The sequence below is a fragment of the Ochotona curzoniae genome, unplaced genomic scaffold, assembly GCF_017591425.1.
Source record: "Ochotona curzoniae isolate NIBS_2020 unplaced genomic scaffold, NIBS_Ocur_1.0 scaffold_4505, whole genome shotgun sequence".
Taxonomy (NCBI): Eukaryota; Metazoa; Chordata; class Mammalia; order Lagomorpha; family Ochotonidae; genus Ochotona; species Ochotona curzoniae.
Genome location: NW_024467118.1, coordinates 47221068 through 47240758, shown reverse-complemented (window position 1 = coordinate 47240758; position 19691 = coordinate 47221068). Strand labels below are relative to the sequence as shown.

The window sequence follows — 19691 nt, the reverse complement described above, 5'->3', positions numbered from 1 at the left end:
AAAAAGAAAGAAAGAAGACTATGACTGCAAGATAAGCACCATAACTGTCACAGTTTCCTGGAAATGACAAGGAACTGAGAGGAAAGCTCTAACTTGAGCTCAGAATGTAGCTGAAACCTAAGTCTTAACCCCAAACCCCTGATGGAACTTTGAAACTGCAAAATCCAGCTGCACCTTGGTTCTTTCCTTCCCTGTGGATCCCCGAGGCTGAGATGCTGAAATTCTCACTTTACTCCAGCCTGCTGGGGAGACCTGCAGTGACCCCAGCTGACCAAAACCCGTCTACTGGTAAAGCCAGGAAAAAGGAAGCAGCTTGGCAGGTTGGGGAGTACTTGCTAACATTCTTAGATTTGACCCTTGGCAGTTCCAGGCAAGGGGTCCACAGATATCCAATTAGAGATAGCTTAGGGGATGTGCACAACGTATTTCCCTCCCCTTTGCTGATTGCTATCAGATGAAGACTAAGGAAAACAAAACAAAGCACTCCCCCCACCCCCCCACACACACTCACTTAGGCCTAATCACCTTGGCTGTCTCTGAAGGAAGCAATTCAACCTATTTCATGTTCCATTGCATTGCTGGTTTATTCACTTTCAGACTTAATGCAATGCTTTGATTTTAAAAAGATCATGGTATTGCTTATGTACAACAGGAATAAAAAGTTAGAAAATGACATTTAAAATCCTAAACTAGATTTGATATTGGCCTAGCAGTTAAGATGTTGGTTAAGATGCTCATGTCCCATGTCATAGTTTCTGGGTTCAGTCCTGGCTCCCCTTCTTACTCTGGGTCCTGCTATTAACATAGACCCTGGAGGCAGCAGTGATGGCTCAAGTGATCGAGCTCCTCCTTGGTGGGGCAGACCCCAGTGGAGTTTCTGATTTTTGGTCTTGGCCCGAGCAGGGAGCCTTGCTAAGCACCTGACGACTCAATCAGTACATGGGAACTCTCTTTGTCTCTTGGCATCTAATCAATAAATAACACTAGCAAAACCCAGGGGCCAATGTTGTAGCATACTGAATTAAGCCCAGTAAGAATGGCACTTGATAACACAAGTGAAAACATCAAAGGACTTGAAAAGACAAGAAAAAGAGGAAACGGGGAAAAGGAGAAGAATGAGATACGCTGTCACTACATAATTCTCTGGACGCAAGCCCTGTTTGCTTGGTCTGTTTTGACGGTATTTTTTCCATGTGCATTGCTTAGTGGAGCCCTGCTTTCAGTGGACTTGCCTCCCAGCTGACTCAAGCAGACAACACTCTTTTTTTCTCCTAATTGATTGATTCCAGTATGACACAGCAGCTCCTTTTTAAAAACCAGGCCATGCTCATCCCATGGTACATATCTACATCTACTTTTACATCATTTCTTTTGTTTAAAAAAAAAACTTTAAAAAAAAAAAAAAAGCTATTACATGCATTGCCAGCATCCATATGCAATTGTTCAAGTCCCAGCAGCTCCATTCCTGATCTGGCTCCCTGATCATGGCCTAGGAAAACAGAAGAGGATTGCTCAATCCCTACGGCTCTTGCACCCACATAGGAAACCTGGAAGAAGCTCCTTGCTCCTGGCTTCTCCCTTTCCCTGCTCTGGCTATTGTGACAGTTTGGGAAGTGAACCAGCAGATAAACAAATTTCTCCATCTTTTCCTTTCTCTAACTTTCAAATAAATACATAAATCTTAAATAAATGCCACTTACAAAAGAATAAAAAATAGAAAATCTGATACAAATAACCTAAGAACTCTACACAGAAAAATACTTAAAGGCCTAAACAAATGGAGTAATACATTATATTTATGAATTGGAAGGCTAATATTCTATCAATTTGCTCAGAGTTAGTCTCTAGAGTCAATATAATCCCAACCAAAACTGTAACATACTCTGTGTGTGTGTGTGTGTGTGTGTGTGTGTGTGTGTGTGTGTGTGTGAATTGACAGGTTGATTCTAAAATTTATATGGAAATTTAAAGATTCAGGAAAGGCTGAATGTATCTTTAGAGAAATGATCAGAACAAGGCTTGCTCTGTTAGACACACACCTACTTTAAACTATGAAAGTTAAGACAAGGGGTTGCTGCTGTGGTTAAACGGGTAAAGCTGCTGCCCATAGTGCCAGCATCATATCTGGGTTCTTGTTCTTGCTCCGGTTGCTCCACTTCCCTTGCTGCTCCCTGCCAATGCACCTGGGAAAATAGCAGAATAAGGTCCAATCCTTGGGCACCTGCACCGATGTGGGATGTCCAGAGGAAGGTCTTGGTTTCTAGCTTCAGCCTGGCCCAGCTCTAGCTAACCCGTCGAGCCCATGTGGGGAGTGAACCAACGGATTGAAGATTTTTCTCTCTCTGTCTCTCACACACTCTTTCTGTCTCTGTGTCTCTATCCCTCTCCCTCCCTAAACACTTTCTCTCTCCTTCTCTTCCTTTTTTTTTCCTTACTTTCTTCTCCCTTTTCCTCTCTGTAACTTTGCCTTTCAAATAAATAAGAAAACTCTTTAAAAAGTTAAGTCAAATATGGCATTCATGCAAGGATAGCCAAATAGATAAAAGTAAAAGGTTAGTAATTCCTGAGGCAGACTTACAAATATACAGCCAGTATCTGATTTACGATTTATGGTGAAATGGGAATTAAAATCGGAAGCTTATCTTCATGAAAAAAGCATCATTAAGAAGCAAAAAAAAAAGTCATGAAGTGGGAAGAGCTACAACAAAAATGTGCACATCTGGAATAAATGAAGAACTTTTGTAAGTGAAAGAGAAAAATGTCAACTCAGCAGCAAAATATGGAAGAGATCTGAGCTGACGTGTACATGCTTGGATGTTGTGGTTTGAATATTGTTTCCTCAAACTCAGTGCTTCGTTAATGGCACTAAGAGAGTGGAAACTTAATCCAATTTGGAGATGAAGCCTTGGGAGATAATTAGATTGTACTGTGTCACAAGAGAGCTTTTATGAATAGATCCTGGGGGTTGTGTGAGGCCACATAAAGGCAGATGCACAGGCTCCCTGTCTCCTGCCATGGATACTCTGCGCCACTTTGAGACCTTGTCAGCAACAACACCAGAGCCACCTGATCTTAGACTGTGAATCTTCAAAACTGTGGACTTAATAAACCTTCTCGAATCATGACTGGCTATGAACTGTACTATTGTAACAATATGGAGAGATGCAATATTGGGGGAGGGGTTGGGGAGGGACTGGGGGAATCCCAGATAAAATGATATATATTTTTAAAAAATTAAAAATAAACCTTCTCTCTTTTCCATTAGTTCCCTTAGTGGTTTTACCACAGTACCAACAACAGTATTAAATCTCACTATTACAGAGAAAAAGTCCCGAGACTGGGATTATTACTATACATGAAGATATTGAAGTGGCCTTGGAATTGGTTAATGGGAAGAGGCTGAAAAGTTTAAAGGACCAGGCTAGAGACAGCCTAGACCGGTGTGAGGCCAGTGTGATGGTGACTCCAGGGAGGGCTAGAACAGAACTCTGATGGGAATGTGGACAGTGGAAGCCCTGTTGATGAGGTTTTGAGTGGAAATGATAATTCTAATGGGATCCGGCCTAAAGGCCCCCCGTGTTGCACCAGAACAAAGAACCTGGCTTTATTGGGTTCATGCCTTGAGACTTTGTGGAAGGCCAACACTTAAATAGGTGGGTTAGTTTATTTGATAGGAAAGATTTCCAAACAAGAAAGTATTCAGGCTGTATCATGGGTATAATTGGCCTCTTTTAGTCAGTTTCATGGTAAGAATCAGGAGCAAAAAGAAGCAGAGCCAAAATTCACAACCCAACCAAAAAGCAGTAAAGAAAAAACAGCTCTGAAGCAGGAGAGTGTGAAGGAGAAAGGACTTAGGGGGGAGATTAGTGCAGATAAAGGAAGCATGTGCTAATCAGCAAGACGACAGGAAGGGGGACAGGAGAGCATCTCAGAAATCTTCAGGGTTGCTTCTGCCACCACAGGTCCATAGGACTGGAAGAGCAGAATTGTGTGATGGAACCCTTGGGTGCTTTCCAAGGATTTGCCCAGGGTTGCTTTGAGACTCTTTCCTTTGCTGTTCTTGGCAGAGCACTCTGAAGTTACAGCCATAACTCAGGCAGGCCCAGGTGCAGCTGGTGCTAATGGAAGACCTTTGTGGCATCCACAGGATGCTGGTTTTGCAGGTATGCGCATTATGAGAGCTAAGGGGTCGTGGTGGCTTCTGCTGAAATTTCAAAGACAAGCTAGGCAGAGTTGTGTCACAGCGTTAGTGCCCATGTGAGGAACCCCTGATGAGATGATAGCTACAAGAGTTGCAATAGTAGAATTGCAGAGGAGATCCCAAGAAGATGGAGCAATCAATAGTGTCCCATACTAACTTTGGAAAGCCACACTCAATGGCATGTGGCCCCAGAGAGCAGCCAAGTAGGCTGCCATTGGCAGAGCCATAGACGTGAGGTTGTGTGAATCTTGGATCTTTAGGCCCACCACAGCATGCCTGGAGGTTGGACAAAGCCTTGAGATCTAATGTTTTCCCTGTAGGATGTAGAGACTTATTTTTCTTGCCCTCTTACCACGTCCAGTGTGAGAATGTCTACCCTGTCCCTGTTGCATTTTTTGTTTTAAATCTTAGAAGCATGTAACTTGGGCCCGGCGCAATAGCCTAGTAGCGAAAGTCCTCACCTTGCACATGCTGGGATCACATATGGGCGCTGGTTCTAATCCCAGCAGCCCTGCTTCCCATTCAGCTCCCTGCCTGTGGCTTGGGAAAGCAATCAAGTGCGTCCCAAAGCCTTGGGACCCTGCACCTGTTTGGGAGACCTGGAAGAGTTTCCTGGCTCCTGGCTTTGGATTGGCACAGCTCCAGCTGTTGCAGCCACGTGGGGAGTGAATGTAAAAGATCTTCTTTGTCTCTCTCTCTCTGTATATCTGACTTTCCAATGAAAATAAAATAAATCTTAAAAAAAAAAACAAAACACAACTATGTAACTTGCTTGTGATTCACAATGCTAAGAATTTGCCCTGAGTCTCCAATGGGATTTTAGACTCTTAAATCAATGATGGATTCAATTAAGACTTTGAAACTGTTGAAGATGGAGTTATTTTATGGAATATGTGCAAAGACATAAGTTTCGGGAGGCAGAGACCGAACGCTATGGTTTGAATATCTTTTCAGCTGGAGTTGAGTTCCAAGTTTTATGTTACTGGGACTGACACAGCGGACAATCCAATGAGGGAGTTTGGAGGTGGGGCTTTCAGGGACTGGTTGGGTTGGACTGGCTCACAAGAGTGAACACCCGATGAATAAATCTTTGTGGCTTTCCAGGGGACCACAGAGATGTAAATAGGCACATGAGCTCGCTGTCCCCTGCTATGTGATTTTAAGTAATGCTGTAGGACCTTACCAGCAGAATGCCATCACCGAAGTCTCGGTCAGCCTTAGTCTGTGAATCTTTTGTGAACTGAATAACACTTTTCTGTTTATATGAACTAGTTGCCTTAGATACTCCATCATAGTAACAAAAAGTAATGTACTTCGCTTATTTAAATGATTGATAAATATACAAAATGACATTCAACCTCATTTGCCATGAGAAAAATTGCAGAATCAAGCTATAATCTGATAATTTCATGTGTTGGTTGATTTAATGTGTCAACATCATTGGCCAAGAATGGCCTAGATTAAACACTCTCTCTGCGTGTGCTGGAGACAGTGTTTTTAGGTAAGATCAGCAATTGACTCAGTGGATTGTTTTCCCCAATGTGGATGTGCATCATGCAATTCATTGACAGCCTGAATGGAGAGGAAGGCAGAGGAATGAAAATGTGGCCCCTCTGCCAGATGGCTACAGCTGGGACATCCATTTCCTGCCCCCAGTGCTCTGGGTTCTCAGGCCTCCAGACTTCCTGGAATTGCTCATCTCCCTGGTTCCCAGGCAGATGGTGGCAGATAGTGAATCAAATGACCATGCCTCTATTGCTAAGTGTTGAAACTGCCTCTAGATTTTATATTATAAATGACACTGTCATCAAGATCCTGGCATACACAACTTTATTTTTTTAAGACTGTGTTCCTAGAAGTAAAGGCAAAATGTGTACAATAATAGTTGCCTGGGTTTTCCTAACAACCTCAGTTTCAATGAATATGAGTGGAGCAGAAATACACTCATAAATATCTCATATTTGTGTTTCTTGATCCATAGAAGACAGTGAAATCAATGTATGAATTGTTCATCAGAATTTTAAACACACACACACACACAGAGAACAGACTAGAACAGAGTGAGAAGTGTTTGTATATATTGCTCATAGTTTGGTGAAAATTCTTTCTACCATGAATATGTGTGTTTCTGTGCTGTGTCAGGAAACAGTGTATGAACTTTGCAAGGTTATAGACAAAATATTTAAAGAATGATCCCTTCCAGGACCTTACATACATATGTTCCAGAATTCTTATTTCTATTTCCTATTTGATGATGAGGCATTCTATAACAAGAATAACTTACAGTACTGATGGAGACATTCTTGGCTTGCATCTGACCTAAATGAAAAGGCACCCTGCAAGTTTTGAAATGTAGAATTTTTTTTCTGTTGTGAATAATCAGCCTGGTTCTAGATTTTTTGTTTCCTTTCTAACAAGAATTCACATAGAACTTTTCTATTTGTAACTTTTTGGATTTATTTTTAGTTAACCTCTATGATTAAATTCCTAATTTTGTCACTTGTGGCCAGATAATTTTTTTTAATCTTTTTTCCTTTTGTTTTTAAGGGAAATGCTGTTAGCTTTTCCCCACTCAAAGTTATTTTGGTTGTGAGTTTGTCATACATGGCCTTCGCTGAGTTGAGATAGGTTGCTTCTATATCTAATTTTCCCCAGGTTTTGGTCATGAATTGATATGGAATTTTGTTAAAGCTTTTCTGCTTTTATTGGGAAAAGTATATGATTTTCATCTTTCATTCTGTTAATGTGATGTATCATGTTTATTGATTTCATAGACTGGACCCTGCATCCTTGGGAATAAATCTTAAGTGGTTGTGATGCATGACCTTTTGAATAGTTTATTGAATTTGATTTGCTAGTATTCTGTTGAGTTTGCTTTTTTGCTTTTTGCATCTGCATTTATCAGGGATCTTGGCAGATAGTTTCCTGTTGTTGTGCCTTTGTGTGGGTCTGGAATCAAGGTAATGCTGTCTGTGTAGAAGGAATTCTGTTCAATATTTTAAGAAATTGTGTCAGTCTTCATTAAAACTCTGGTAGGATTCAGAAGTGAGCCATTTGTTTTTAGGATTCTCTTTGTTGAGTTTTTTTTTTATATTACTGATTTAATCTCATTATTTGTCATTGATCTGTTCAACTTTTTTTGTGATTCAAACTTGGTAAATCACATGTATACAAATATTTATCAATTTATTCTAGGTTTTCCAATGTGTTCACATATAATTGTTCATAATAGGTCCTAATAATCATGTGTATTTCTGTGGTATCAGTTGTGATATCTCCTTTGTCATCTCTGGTTTTGTTTATCTGAGTCTTTTTTTTTCTTGGTCTAGATAAAGGTTTGTTGGTTTTGTTTATCTTTCAAAAAAACATCTGAAGTCTTAATTTGATCTATCCTTTGTATTTGTTTTAATTGAAAGGCATAGAGAGACTGAAGGACAGAGAATTTTTATCTCCTGATTCACTACCCAATTACTAGCAACAGAGCTAGGCTGGGCTCAGAGCCAGGAGTCAGAAATTCAGGCCAGGACTCCCACCTGAGTAGCAGAAACCCAATAACTTGAGCTGTCACCACGGCCTCAGAGGGTCTGCATTAGTTTGAGCTGGTGTTGGGACCTGGTTATGGAAGCTGAAACTAGATACTCCAATGCAGTTGCAGATGTGTTAACCGTAAGGCTGCGCACCCATTCCCCAACTTATTTTGTTACTCTGTGTTTCATTTTTTTTCTACTCTCATCTTCGTTATTTTTACATTTGTTACTTCTTTCCTTCTATTAACTATAGTTTCAACTATTGATTTCTACAACCTTTGAGACACACTGCTTTTTTCTTTATATCTTTATCATTATTATTATTATTTGGGAAGAGGGTAGACAGAAAAACAAACAGAGATCTCCCAGACAGAGCTCATTCATTCCCCAAATGCCTGCAATGGCTGTGACAGGTCCAGGATCGTAACTGGTGGCTAGGAACTCAATTCAGTCCTCCCATGTAGGTGGCAAGGACTCAATCGTTTGAACCATCACTGTTGCCTCCTGGCCTCTGTGTTAGCAGAAAACTGGAGTCAGCAGCCTGAGCTGGGCACTGAACCAGGTGTTCTGATGGGGCAAGTGGTTGTCTATCATTTGGCTTAATGTCTGTTCAAACTTTCAAACTTTTTTTTTAAAGAGGAAGGGAGAGAGAGTTCCTAACCAGTAGAGTTAAGAGCTAGAGATACAAACGACACCCAGTGCAGGGGTGTCTTACTGGTACCTTACATTAAGCCAAATGCATGCCTTGTGACTATTAAACTTTTGAAAGATAGGAGTGCATTATTTGCATCTGAATCTCTGGCACTGAGCACAGCAGATTGGGTACAGAATAAACTGCTTTGAGAGCACAAGGAAAACTCACAGATAACCTTTGACAGAGAAAACACAATGATCTAACCTGCTGTATCCAATCAAGATTCCACTGGAATTTCTTACAATAATGAGGGTTTCCCCCCCCCCCTCAAAAGCCATGATTTATGGCTGGACCACCTAACCTATTTATCCTACTAAGGAAAAACAAAGCTGCCTGCCTTCTAGTCCTTTCTCCAGTGTCCCAAACAGCCCTGGCCCTTCCAAACTTACAATAACAGGCAGAGAGCAGAGGGGTCTCCCATGGAGTCCTCAGATCTTGCTATGATCTGCTTATTAAGGAATTCCTCCTGCAGGCCACTCCAGAAACTGTAATTCGGCTGTAACCAGCTGGCATGTGCACCAGAAATGAGGTCAAAGTGTTCCCCCACAGAGACTCTCCTCCCGTGCACCCCACTTGCCCCGTTTTTACTCATTTGCACTTGGAAATCATTTTCCCTGGCCTATGAGAAAGAGCAACATCTGGTCTCCTGACACAGCTTGTTCGAGTCTAAGTGTATTTCATTGCACTTACCATTCTCTGCACAGACATTATTATTTAAGAGTTCTCTGAACTTTTTTCATGCTTTCTTTGCCCACACCCACCTCCAACCCCATCACACTGGTTAAGTCTATACACGTCTGCTTTTAAGAGCAAAAAGGAAAGAAACTCTGTGTGTGTATCAATATTGCTGAAAATATACTTTTGCCAAGCCCTGTTTTCAATCTTTGTCAAATTAATGGTTAGGAATGTTATACTACTATAATTTTAGTAATCTGTAATTATTTTAAAATTTACTGTAGACTTCTGGATTGTACCTAATGGGATGTGTAATGGAAGTGTAGCAGAAATAAGTATGGCCATAGGTAGAAACAGAGAGAAGTATGTCCCCATGCATGCACTATGAGGATGGACTCACAGCGAAACGGCAGATAATTTCCTACATCATTGGGAGACACCGCAGTGGCAGTGTGATGAACTTCTGAGGATATACGAAAGACACCTGTCATAAGACCGGAGGGGAGAACAATGGGGAGGGGAAGGAACATGGGGAGGACTAGGGGATACCTCAGAGCCTATTAAGTGATGCTATAAAATAAAGAAAAAAATTTACTGTATATGGGTGGAAGGGTCATTTTTAATGTGATAACTGGTATAACCCTTGTGTATATTTCTGCCGAACTGGAATCTTTTACTTTCTATCTGTTGGTCTTTTATTTAGTGGAGCAGTAAGGTTTTGACTGCAATGTAAATCAAAAATGTTATCTCAAACATGAAGAGAGAAAAGAGCAAAGGAAGGAAGGAAAGCAAGCAAGCAAGCAAGAGATAGAGGAGGAAGGAAGGAAAAAAGGAAGGCAGAGAGTGAGAGGAACAGAGAAAAGAGCAAGAGGGAGGGAGAGAGGTAATGCAGAAGGGGAGGAAAGAAACATAGCTAGAATTGTATTTATGAGCTACACTGAATCTGCTTTCTTTGTATTAATACTACATTAAAGTGAAAGAAAAGTATCAGGAAAAAAAAAGAGACGAATCCAATTTAGGGTTCCAAGGAAAGCTCTTGGGAGATAATACCACTGGAAACATGGCTCTTATCCAAATTTAGGTGACTCTGAGGAAAGCTATATCTTGTTTTACATGTCACGCACCATGGTGTTTTGTTTTGTTTTGTTTTGTTTTCATGTATGTCCCTAACTAGACTAAACTCCAGGATGCTTCTGGATGAAAACACTGACTGGTTAGTTTTTGTTCTCAGTATGTCTGAAGGTCGTGACTAGTTCATAGTGGATGCCCACTAATAATGTACTCATCAAATGCTAAGGGAGCCTGCCTCATCCTTCTGCCCTGAGTTCTGATAACATGGTTGGGTGTCTCTTCCTCAAGGCTCCGCTTCCACGTCAGTGGGCTCCAGAGCAGAGAGGCAAACTGCCCTTCCAACTGAAGCTGGGAGTTCCTTTACTGCACTTGGAAGAGGTAGAGCACTGGTTCTGAATGCCTGCTTTAACTCTGAGATATTTTGACTTGTTAATCTAGTAGGGTACTTTGAAGTCCAGTCCATCTTTACACAATGCCACGTGAAATATTTATTTCATAATTTTCTGACTAACCAGACACAAGGTACTACTTGATCCTAGAATAGACAATGATACATTAGAAGACTTAGTTGTCATGAAAAAATCTACTGGAAGAAATCGAGTTATTTGCCATATCAACTAATTTTTGTTTTGTTTCAAATCAGGGACGATAGCTCTAGCTAGCTTTTACCAGTCTTTGCCATGGCACAACAGTGTTTTGTTGCAAAGGAATTGAGTACTTAAGCTTCACTTGAGCAAAAATAATGGAAAATTATGCCACCTATTTGCTCATAAAAGTGTACAAAAGTTTGCTTTTTGACTAGTGGTCTTTATTCCCTGAAATGGACTCATGCCCCTACTTCAATTGCTGCAAGCATAACTCTTTACCATGTTTTTCCTTTATAGGCTGTGAGGTTGAGATTCTGGGTGTCAGACCTACCTACTGCTTAGAATATAAGAATGTGCCAACTGATATCAATTTTGCCAATGCAATCAGTGATGCTCTTGATTCATTCAAGTAAGTGTGCCAAATTTTTTGCCACATCAATATTCTGTCTTGTTTCTGGAGCAAATAGCCAATCCCAGAGAGAATGAAGACAACTTGGTGTAGTTGAAAAGACATCACAGAGACTCACTGAGCCTCTTGTGTGGTGACCACTAGCCATGAGCTGGGTGTAACTGCAGGAGGAGTTGAGGCAGAGGCACTCTTTGGAAAGGTTGAATTGAGTGCATGAAGATCCTTGGGAGTCTGGGACCTACTTTGATAAAGTGTTGGACGATGGAGATGCAATATAAATGTCAACTTTTCCCTAATAATGATTTAATGAGCAACTGTATTTCAAAGATATTAGTAAGCATTTGGCACAAAAGGAAAATCTGGAGTCAAATAAGTGCCTATTCTATCACTTGCCTGCAAACATACAAGGCACATACAAGGTTTTGTATTGGATACAGAACCTGCTGTTTCCTATGTGGGGCAATGACACAGTCTGAAAGGTGTAAAAACTAGTAATGATATCCTGAAAAGCACACACGAATCTGAAGATCTGACTGAGAACTTAGATCAGCAGACTCCCAAGTGAGTCTCAGGAGGCACTTAAAGTGGACAGCCCTGTGAGAGACCAGTGGGAATGCATCAAAACCAAGAAAGCACAGGCTAAGCTTGTGAGTTATGGCAGTGAGCAGAGGAAAGGATCTCAAGTTTCCAGGGATGGACTTGAGGTCACCTTGGCTTTCCAGGGTGGGTAAAGATGAAAGGGAGTGATCTGAGAGTGGAAACAAAGGCAGAACCTTTCTGGACACAAGAAGAAACTTGATTTCCACACACTCCATGAGCTATGATGATATTCAAATGACTAGAAGTTGACTAGAAGTAACCACATGAATGGGCCAAGAGTGCCTCTGATGCAGAGGTCACCAATTATATTGCCCATTCTGGCCACTTCCTCTCCTGCCCCAATCATTGATTGGGGTGATCTACAGTCTCCCCCACAGAGTAATCCAAGGAGAAAATGACACCCCTGCCAGTGCCAATTCTTAGAATGATTCCACTTGCATAAAACTCACTACCAGGGTCCTTGGAGGCTCACAACACTCATGCTCTGACCGATAGATTGGACAGAAGAGTAGGTTCTCAAATATTTACATACAGAAAGGTAATATATTTTAAAATTTATGTGTTTTTTTTTCTTTATGGGGAGAGAGAATAGGTAGAGTCTGGGGGAAGTAGCCCTTAAATAAATATACTTCACGTGCTCAGTAAATCATGAGTGTTATGTGATCCTGGCTCCCACCAATGCTGTTCTCTTTTTCTTTTCCATGAGCACTGGCAAACCACACTCCTGATGAGCTGGAATATTGTGTTGCAGCCTAGTTTGTGCAAGCAAAGCAGAATCTTCACAGCATGCACAGCACATGAGCAGGGTGGGAACATTGAAAGAGTTCTGCGTCTAACCACAGTTGCCTGCATCATATCCAAAATGCTAGCCATTCTTACATCTTTTTTTCCATGCCAAATACAAAAAGTTTGGTCAGTGGATAATCCACCCTCCCAATAACCAAACAGCTTGGCAACGTAATCCTTTCCACCTTTATCTTGCCTTTACAGCTGATTGGAATGTCATGATATGACATGCACTGACTCACCGGTAGGAACACAGGTAGGAGAATCCTGTGTCAGGCTGACCGACAAGCTGATGTTCCTGTCTTGAAGGACACAAAAATGCACAATGCTGGAAAAAAGTGTTAGGTTCTATTTGTTCAAAAGATTTTCTTTTGAAGCAATGTGGGAAAAGCACAGAAAAACCCAGGGAATCACGTCTTTACCTTAGAGTACAATTAGAAATGGGGAGGGTTTTTCTGTTATTGTTACTTGGAATGTCTGTTAATAGCAAAGGCATTGGGTTCCCTGAAGAGGATGCCATGAAGAACTGGAGACCCATACACTGTGTCCCAGTGCTGCCACACTGCCCATTTCAACACTGTCCATAGTATAGGCATACACAGGTGTACTTGAGCCCCATCAGATAATGTACATCTAGTCTGCAATAGGAATGATGATCCAGTAGTTGGGCAGTGAAGATCTGGCAGGATTGAACCAATACAACATAGCTGGAGGGGTCTTTGTTCTTGCAGAGCTAACATGCTCACCAGAAAAGAATCCTTTTGAACAGCAAATGGGAAAATGGAGACTCAGCAGAGATATAACTAGTCAGCACTGGAAATGAGAGATACAGGGCTGACATTGTGGTGCAGTAGAGAAAGCCATGCCTTGAGACACAGGTATCCCATACGGCACCAGTTGATATCTTGGCCACTCCATTTCCAATCCAGCTCCCTGGGAAAGTCAGCAGAGGATGACTCAAGTGTTTGAGCCACTGCTACCCACTTGGGAAACCAGGAGGAAGCTTCTGTCTTCTCCAACTCTTATGTCCAGATAAAGAAATACATCTTTTTCTTTAAAAAAAAATAACAGAATAAAATTAGAAATGATTGAAACAAAAATAGGCCAGGTGATCTTACCTATGGGAGACAATGGATTTAGGTCTTCCCTCCCCTCCTTTGACTCATCTGAGCATTATTGGAACATGTTTTATGACCTTCTTACGAAGTGGAATAAAGAACTGATGGCTATGGGTCCACATGAATCTTACAAAAAAAAAAACCCCAATCTCTATACTATTCAGGAGTGAGGTTCATGAAGGAGACATACAGTCTAGCATAGTCTAGCCCAATTAAGACTGCTTCATGTGTAGAAGCTTATCTACACAATCATGAGGTTCAGGGAAATCATTAAGCCTCTTGGTATGTGCTTGTAGGCAAAGGAGCATCACTATCTTTCCTTTAGAGAGCTCTCAATAGAGGAGGGAATATAAAACTCTACAGACCGACCACCTCTTGGTTTCAATTCAGCTCTACCTCAAATTCCCAGCTATAACGTAAAGGGCACTTACAGTTTCCACACCTGAGTGCCCCAAGATACACATCTGCCCAAGTCACAGAGTGTCTGTGCATTTTATTACTGTTGAAGAAGCAGGGAGAATGGGGCCCGGAATAAGCAGGCTTAGCAGGAAAGGGAGTTCAGATTCCTATCCAGGGGACATTTCAGCAGAGTGCAGTCTGTCAAGAAGCTGCACGTGCCTGTTGGCCAAGTGATGATTTGATTAGTCATTCACGATGGATCTAGACACTGTCTGTCCAGGTATAAAACTTCACTTTTTAAAAGACTCATTTATTTATTTGAAAGAAAGTGAGCAGCAGAGTCACAGAGAGAGAGAGAGAGAGAGAGAGAGAGAGAGAAAGAGAGAGAGAGAAAGAGAGAGAGAGAGCATCCATCAGCTGATTTACTCCTCTGAATGCCTGCAATAGCTGGGGCTGGGCTAGGCTGAAGGCAGGAGTCAGAAACTGCATCCATGTCCTCCACAGGGGTGACAGAGGCCCAAGTACTTGGGCCACCTTCTGCTGCCTTCCTAGGAGCTGGAGCAAAAGCAGATCATCCAGGACTCAAGCCAGTGCTGGGATGCTGCATCATAAGCAGGGATTTAACCTGGTGTACCACAGCATTGGCTTCCATCAAGTTCTATTGCAAGAAGTGACCTTTGAATTCAGGGAATTTTTTAGCATAGAGGAAAGGAGAAGGGGAAGGGAATTGACATGTTTAATACTGTCTGCTAGCGATGTGTCAGAGGACTGTATTTCAGTCAACCCACCTGGTTGTCACAGCCATCATATGAAGTAGATGTTCCCCCCAACCTACAAGGAGACCACTGACTCTGGCAGTTAAATGCTCTGCGCTGTATCACATACGCAGGTAGGAGGTGAAATTCTTCCCTCAGGACTTGGGCTCCGGGTGCCTTTCTGAAGAGCCAAGTGCTTGGGAACTCTCACAGCCTCTTCTTATCCATGGTTCACATCCCAAAGTTTCAGTTGCTCAGGGTCAATTGCAGGCTAAAATTATTAAAAGGAAAATTTCATATTTTGAGAGACCACATTCACATAACTTTTATTAGAGTGTATTATGACAACCATTCTATTTTATTGCAAGTTAATGTTAGTGATCACTCACTGTGACTAATTTATAAGTTAAAGTTTATCATGAGTGCAAAAAGTTCACTGAAAATGTATATTTTGAAAACAAAGCTATGCTTGGATTTCAAAACTTCTTGCTACAAAATGAATTTATTTGCATTGCATTTGTTTTTTGCACAAACGTTTTGAAGTACCTCGTGGGTGCTGTTTGGAAAAAGTATTTATGAACAGGGTTGGGGACTGTGTGCAGCCTCAGCACTCCCTGGAGGTCTTTGAACATAGTCCCTAAAGATAAGACACCACCAACGCACCAGTGCCCATGCTGCAGCCTTCTATCCCACACTTCCAAGATGCCCTGAAGCATGACCACACAGGAAGAGACAGTCGAGGATGCTCTGTTGGCAGTGGTGGTCTCCACAGCCTGCTCAGTGTTTCATGCATGCTGCAGTCCTGGTCACTGTCTTCACCCTGCCACCAGCCCAGGAACTCATAGGCAGCAGCCCTGCCCTCTAGCACCTTGCCTATCCAATAAGAAAGTAGCTTGTGATCCACATTACTTAGCCCACTTCCCAGACTCGGATGTAGGATATTCACAGTTCCATTGGCAGGAAAAAAAAATAAAATTAAAAAGAAACATGGTGTTCAGACTGCAATAAGTTTTAAGGAGCATCTGCAGCAAGTGGCAGAGGGTCCAGGGGAGCAGCTGTAGGCAGCCCAGACTGCCTGCATAAGGCCAGGCACTTCTAGGTTGATCTTGGTAGGTGTACTCTGTAGCCTCAACAAGGAGCTGACCAGGAAGTAACGGGGCTATGTGAATGATGATAAGAGATGATGTTCTTAGTCACATTCCAGGCTGTTGACATCAGCCCCAAAGGTGTTTCTACAGGATCCCAGAATCAGTGGTCACTGGTGTTAATGAGAGATGGCCTGGAGAAAGAGAACTCTTTCATAGGTTACCAGGAAACCACTGTAAATATCCTGGCCTTGGCTCCCCTCCTCCCAGTGAAAGAAAGAAGGGGAGAGAATGCAGGCCAGGCTTCTGCAGAGACCAGGGTCTCCTCCCAGCAATGTAGGCAATTCAGGAAAAGCAATCTAGGGCCATCTGGAAGGTACAGAGAGATGGGAAGTGCCTCTTCCCTTTCTCTCCTTCTTGTCCTATGTCAAGAGATTTACAAACATCATCTCATTGTATGCCTGAAATAACTCTGAGAGTAGGTTGTCCAGATGGGGAAGTTGAAGTTTGGAAATGTTTTACCATTCATCTGAAACTTCCAAGATAGGAAAATAGCCCACATTTGAACCCAAGGGTAATTTTCAAAATGAAAACTTTGTCATGGACTCACTACATCTTTATATAATTAGGCCCAAGTCCCAATGTAGTGACTTACTAAGACATTCAGAAGACAAAGCTGGTTAAAAGGAGAGTATGAACCCCCCAACACACACACACAGAAATGAAGCATGGAAAATGGTGGATTCTGATTATCATCAGATGCATAGATGCTCTGTAGTATAGAGCATAATGCAGCTATAATTTGAGGGACTCCTGTCTCAGATAAAAGTTATTTTCATCTTATCAGTTCCTTAACAGCTAACAACTCAATACCAAGACTGAGCACCAGTGCATGGTTATTAAGTCTTGTGCTCTTAAGCAACTTGTTGGACACTGTTCTAACATAGCATAAAAAAAGATAATCATGAGAGGGACTTATTTCAAAGTTTTTAATCAATTTTTCAAACAAAAATAACTAACCTTTCCTTTAAATCATTTTCACTTCTAAGTCTCTATTTCCAACCCACTTCAAGTAAGGAAAATGGATGTGACATTAGAACATTTTACATGTCAGAGAAATCTGGATATGATCATGAGGTGGTGACTGACTTGGGTATCCCTGCAACCTCCCTGAGCTCTGGGAGCCTCGCAGCTCTTAAGGAACTGGGCTGATGACCACGTGTCCTTCTGGCATGATTCCTGAACCTCAGAGCTGTAAATGGCCAAGAGCAGATCCACAGGCATTTCCACCCATCTCTCCTCACCCACCCAATCCATTCCAAATGAACTGATCTGTGATGGATACCAGATCCATGTGGAAACCAGCTGGCCACCAAGAATTTGTCAGTTCAGCTCCAGACAGGCAGCAGCTCTGTGCCTTGGGGACCACAGTCCCATATGAATCAATGGGGCTTCAATCTTCCACAAAAGGCACCTGCGTAATCCTTCCATTGCAAGCAATTTGCATGCAGCATTCCTGGCATGTGGGGTTGACACAAAACCTGCAATCAATTGTGATCCTTACAGGCTTTGTGATCACACAGGCCTAAAGAAGCCAGTCCAGTGAGTGCTGCATTATGTGAAGTGTCTGATGTGAAGGAACCCAGGAGCATGGCAGTGAACTTGAATGCCACAGTGAACCTCATCAGTGAAACCACCTCTCTGAAGAAACTCAGCCCTGTATTAGATGAGCAATTTCCAATACTAGCTGTGGACACCTAAGCAGATAAGACACTATGCCCGCACATCTGGAAAGCTAAACATGCAAGCACACAAATCACATCAGGTCTGAGGCATAGCCAAAGGACAGATTTTACAGTGGGTCAGCTATGTTCAAATACAATGGTGGAGGAAGCACCGTGAGCCCCATCTGTGTAATGAAAGTGGGCCTCAAAAAATTTTTGCTGATGCATGGAAATGCCATTACCTGGTATGAACACTGATCCCCCACCTACACACCTGTGGGGCCCTAAAATGACTTTATGTTCTCCTCTGCCTATGGATGAAGAGGAAGTTTGCATTAATCATCCCACATTAGCAAAAATGAAGAGTGATCACATCAGAAACCCCTAAATAACCCCTAAATAACCACCCAACCTTGGGGGAGGGGAGGGTGGCCATGGGGCTCATTCCTGAGCAGTCACTTGGTTTTGCTCAAATAGAAAAAAGAGCATTCGGAGATTTCCTGTCACTTAAAACCAGAGTGTCCTGGAAACTGTAAGTGGTAACTTCACAAACACTCTTAGGGTCACTTCCTCATTGGCAGAAATCTCCCAGTGCTCGCTCTGAGGACACTCATCACCCAGCTCTGGACCTGGGGGGACATTCTGCCCCAGACATAGACCCTGTGTCTTGAGAAGTGACTGCAATTCATTTTCATTGCACTGTGTCTGTCTTTCTCACACCCTGCTTGCTAGGGGATGTTGGCGTTTTTGTGAACAAATAAGAGCTGTTTGCAAAAGATGAGTGAAGCTGAACAGACTGTGGGCTGATAAGTTCTCTAACAGGATCCTGTGACTGTGTTCATAGGCTTAGAGTCAGCTGGTTCTCAGTTCAAATCCTGACTCCATCTCTTATGTTCATGTTTCTTCCATTTTTTTTTCAACTTTTGTCAGTGACCACCACCTCCATCATCATCATCATCATTGTTCTAATCTGTTTACAGGGAGGTTGTTGGCAAAGCCAGAGCTGAGAAGGGTCGTGCTTTTGGGAGACATGGTGGGAAGGAAATAGACCACATTCTACAACACCCTACGGCCCTGAGCACCATCTTTGTTACCTAGTTTGGAGAGCTATACTGCTTGAATTTTCTCCATTATCTCCTTGGCTTCCTGGGCTCATGGAAGTTGCTCTATGTTTACTTTGGAGCTGACCGTTGAGGTGCCCCAGGGAGTGTGGATCCTGGTGGCATCTGTGGATGCAGGGCCCCAGCCACTTGTCTGTTGGTGTGGTGAATTGTAGCTTATTTCTGCCCTTTTTGGCCAGCTCCACGGTTTAGCATTTTACTCAGAGGGTTTTTTTTTTTTTAATCAAACCATGCCAATTCTAGAGTGGGATATACCCAGATGACTGCTTCTTGGCTGTCTAGCTCTCTGGTGACAAGTGGCAAGAGTGCAGCTCTCAGAATGGTCCTTTGTGGTCACTTCTCACAAGTCTGTGGGGCACGAAGGGTGATGCCAAATGGCCTTTTGGGAGTGACAAACACACACGCTCTCAACTTCCCTTCTCAAGAGGCAGTTGGCGTTAACCTAGCGTCCCTCATCCTCCTTGGGGACCCCACCTTGTTTGGCTGGAGATGCCAGCTCAACTCAGTCCATGGGGCAGGGCATGGTGCTAAAACCATGCCTTCCCTGACAACTGGTGGCTTGTCACTGAGCAGGCTGTAGACAGCTCCCTCACCTGGTGTGTCTTTCACCTTGCTCCCTGCAGGAGTGGCCGGGCTGACCTGGCTGCCATATACCATGAGCGCATCGATGTGGAAGGCCACCACTACGGCCCTTCATCCACCCAGAGAAAAGACGCACTCAAGGCTGTGGACACTGTCCTGAAGTACATGACCCAGTGGATCCAGGTGACCCGAAGCAGACACCTGCTGCTTGCCCTTCACCCGCACTCCCTGCATCTCTAGCTTCATACTAGGCCTTCATGAGGCTTAGAGGAATCTTCTTCCAACAGTGCCTCTGGAGGTACCAAGAGCTGCCTTGCTCAATGACCAGTGGGACTGTCACGACCTAGATGTGCAATA

The 19691-nt window shown here is 42.7% G+C and overlaps 1 protein-coding gene across 1 annotated transcript in view; it reads left to right on the top strand.

The window, feature by feature from the left end:
• The window catches only part of ENPP6 (ectonucleotide pyrophosphatase/phosphodiesterase 6), a 93478-nt gene that overhangs the window by 50944 nt on the left and 22843 nt on the right, over nt 1–19691 (top strand). Inside the window, exons 3-4 of the mRNA XM_040966212.1 lie at nt 11053–11164; nt 19376–19517. Coding sequence (XP_040822146.1) covers nt 11053–11164; nt 19376–19517 — 254 coding nt within the window. The remainder of the gene's footprint in view (nt 1–11052; nt 11165–19375; nt 19518–19691) is intronic.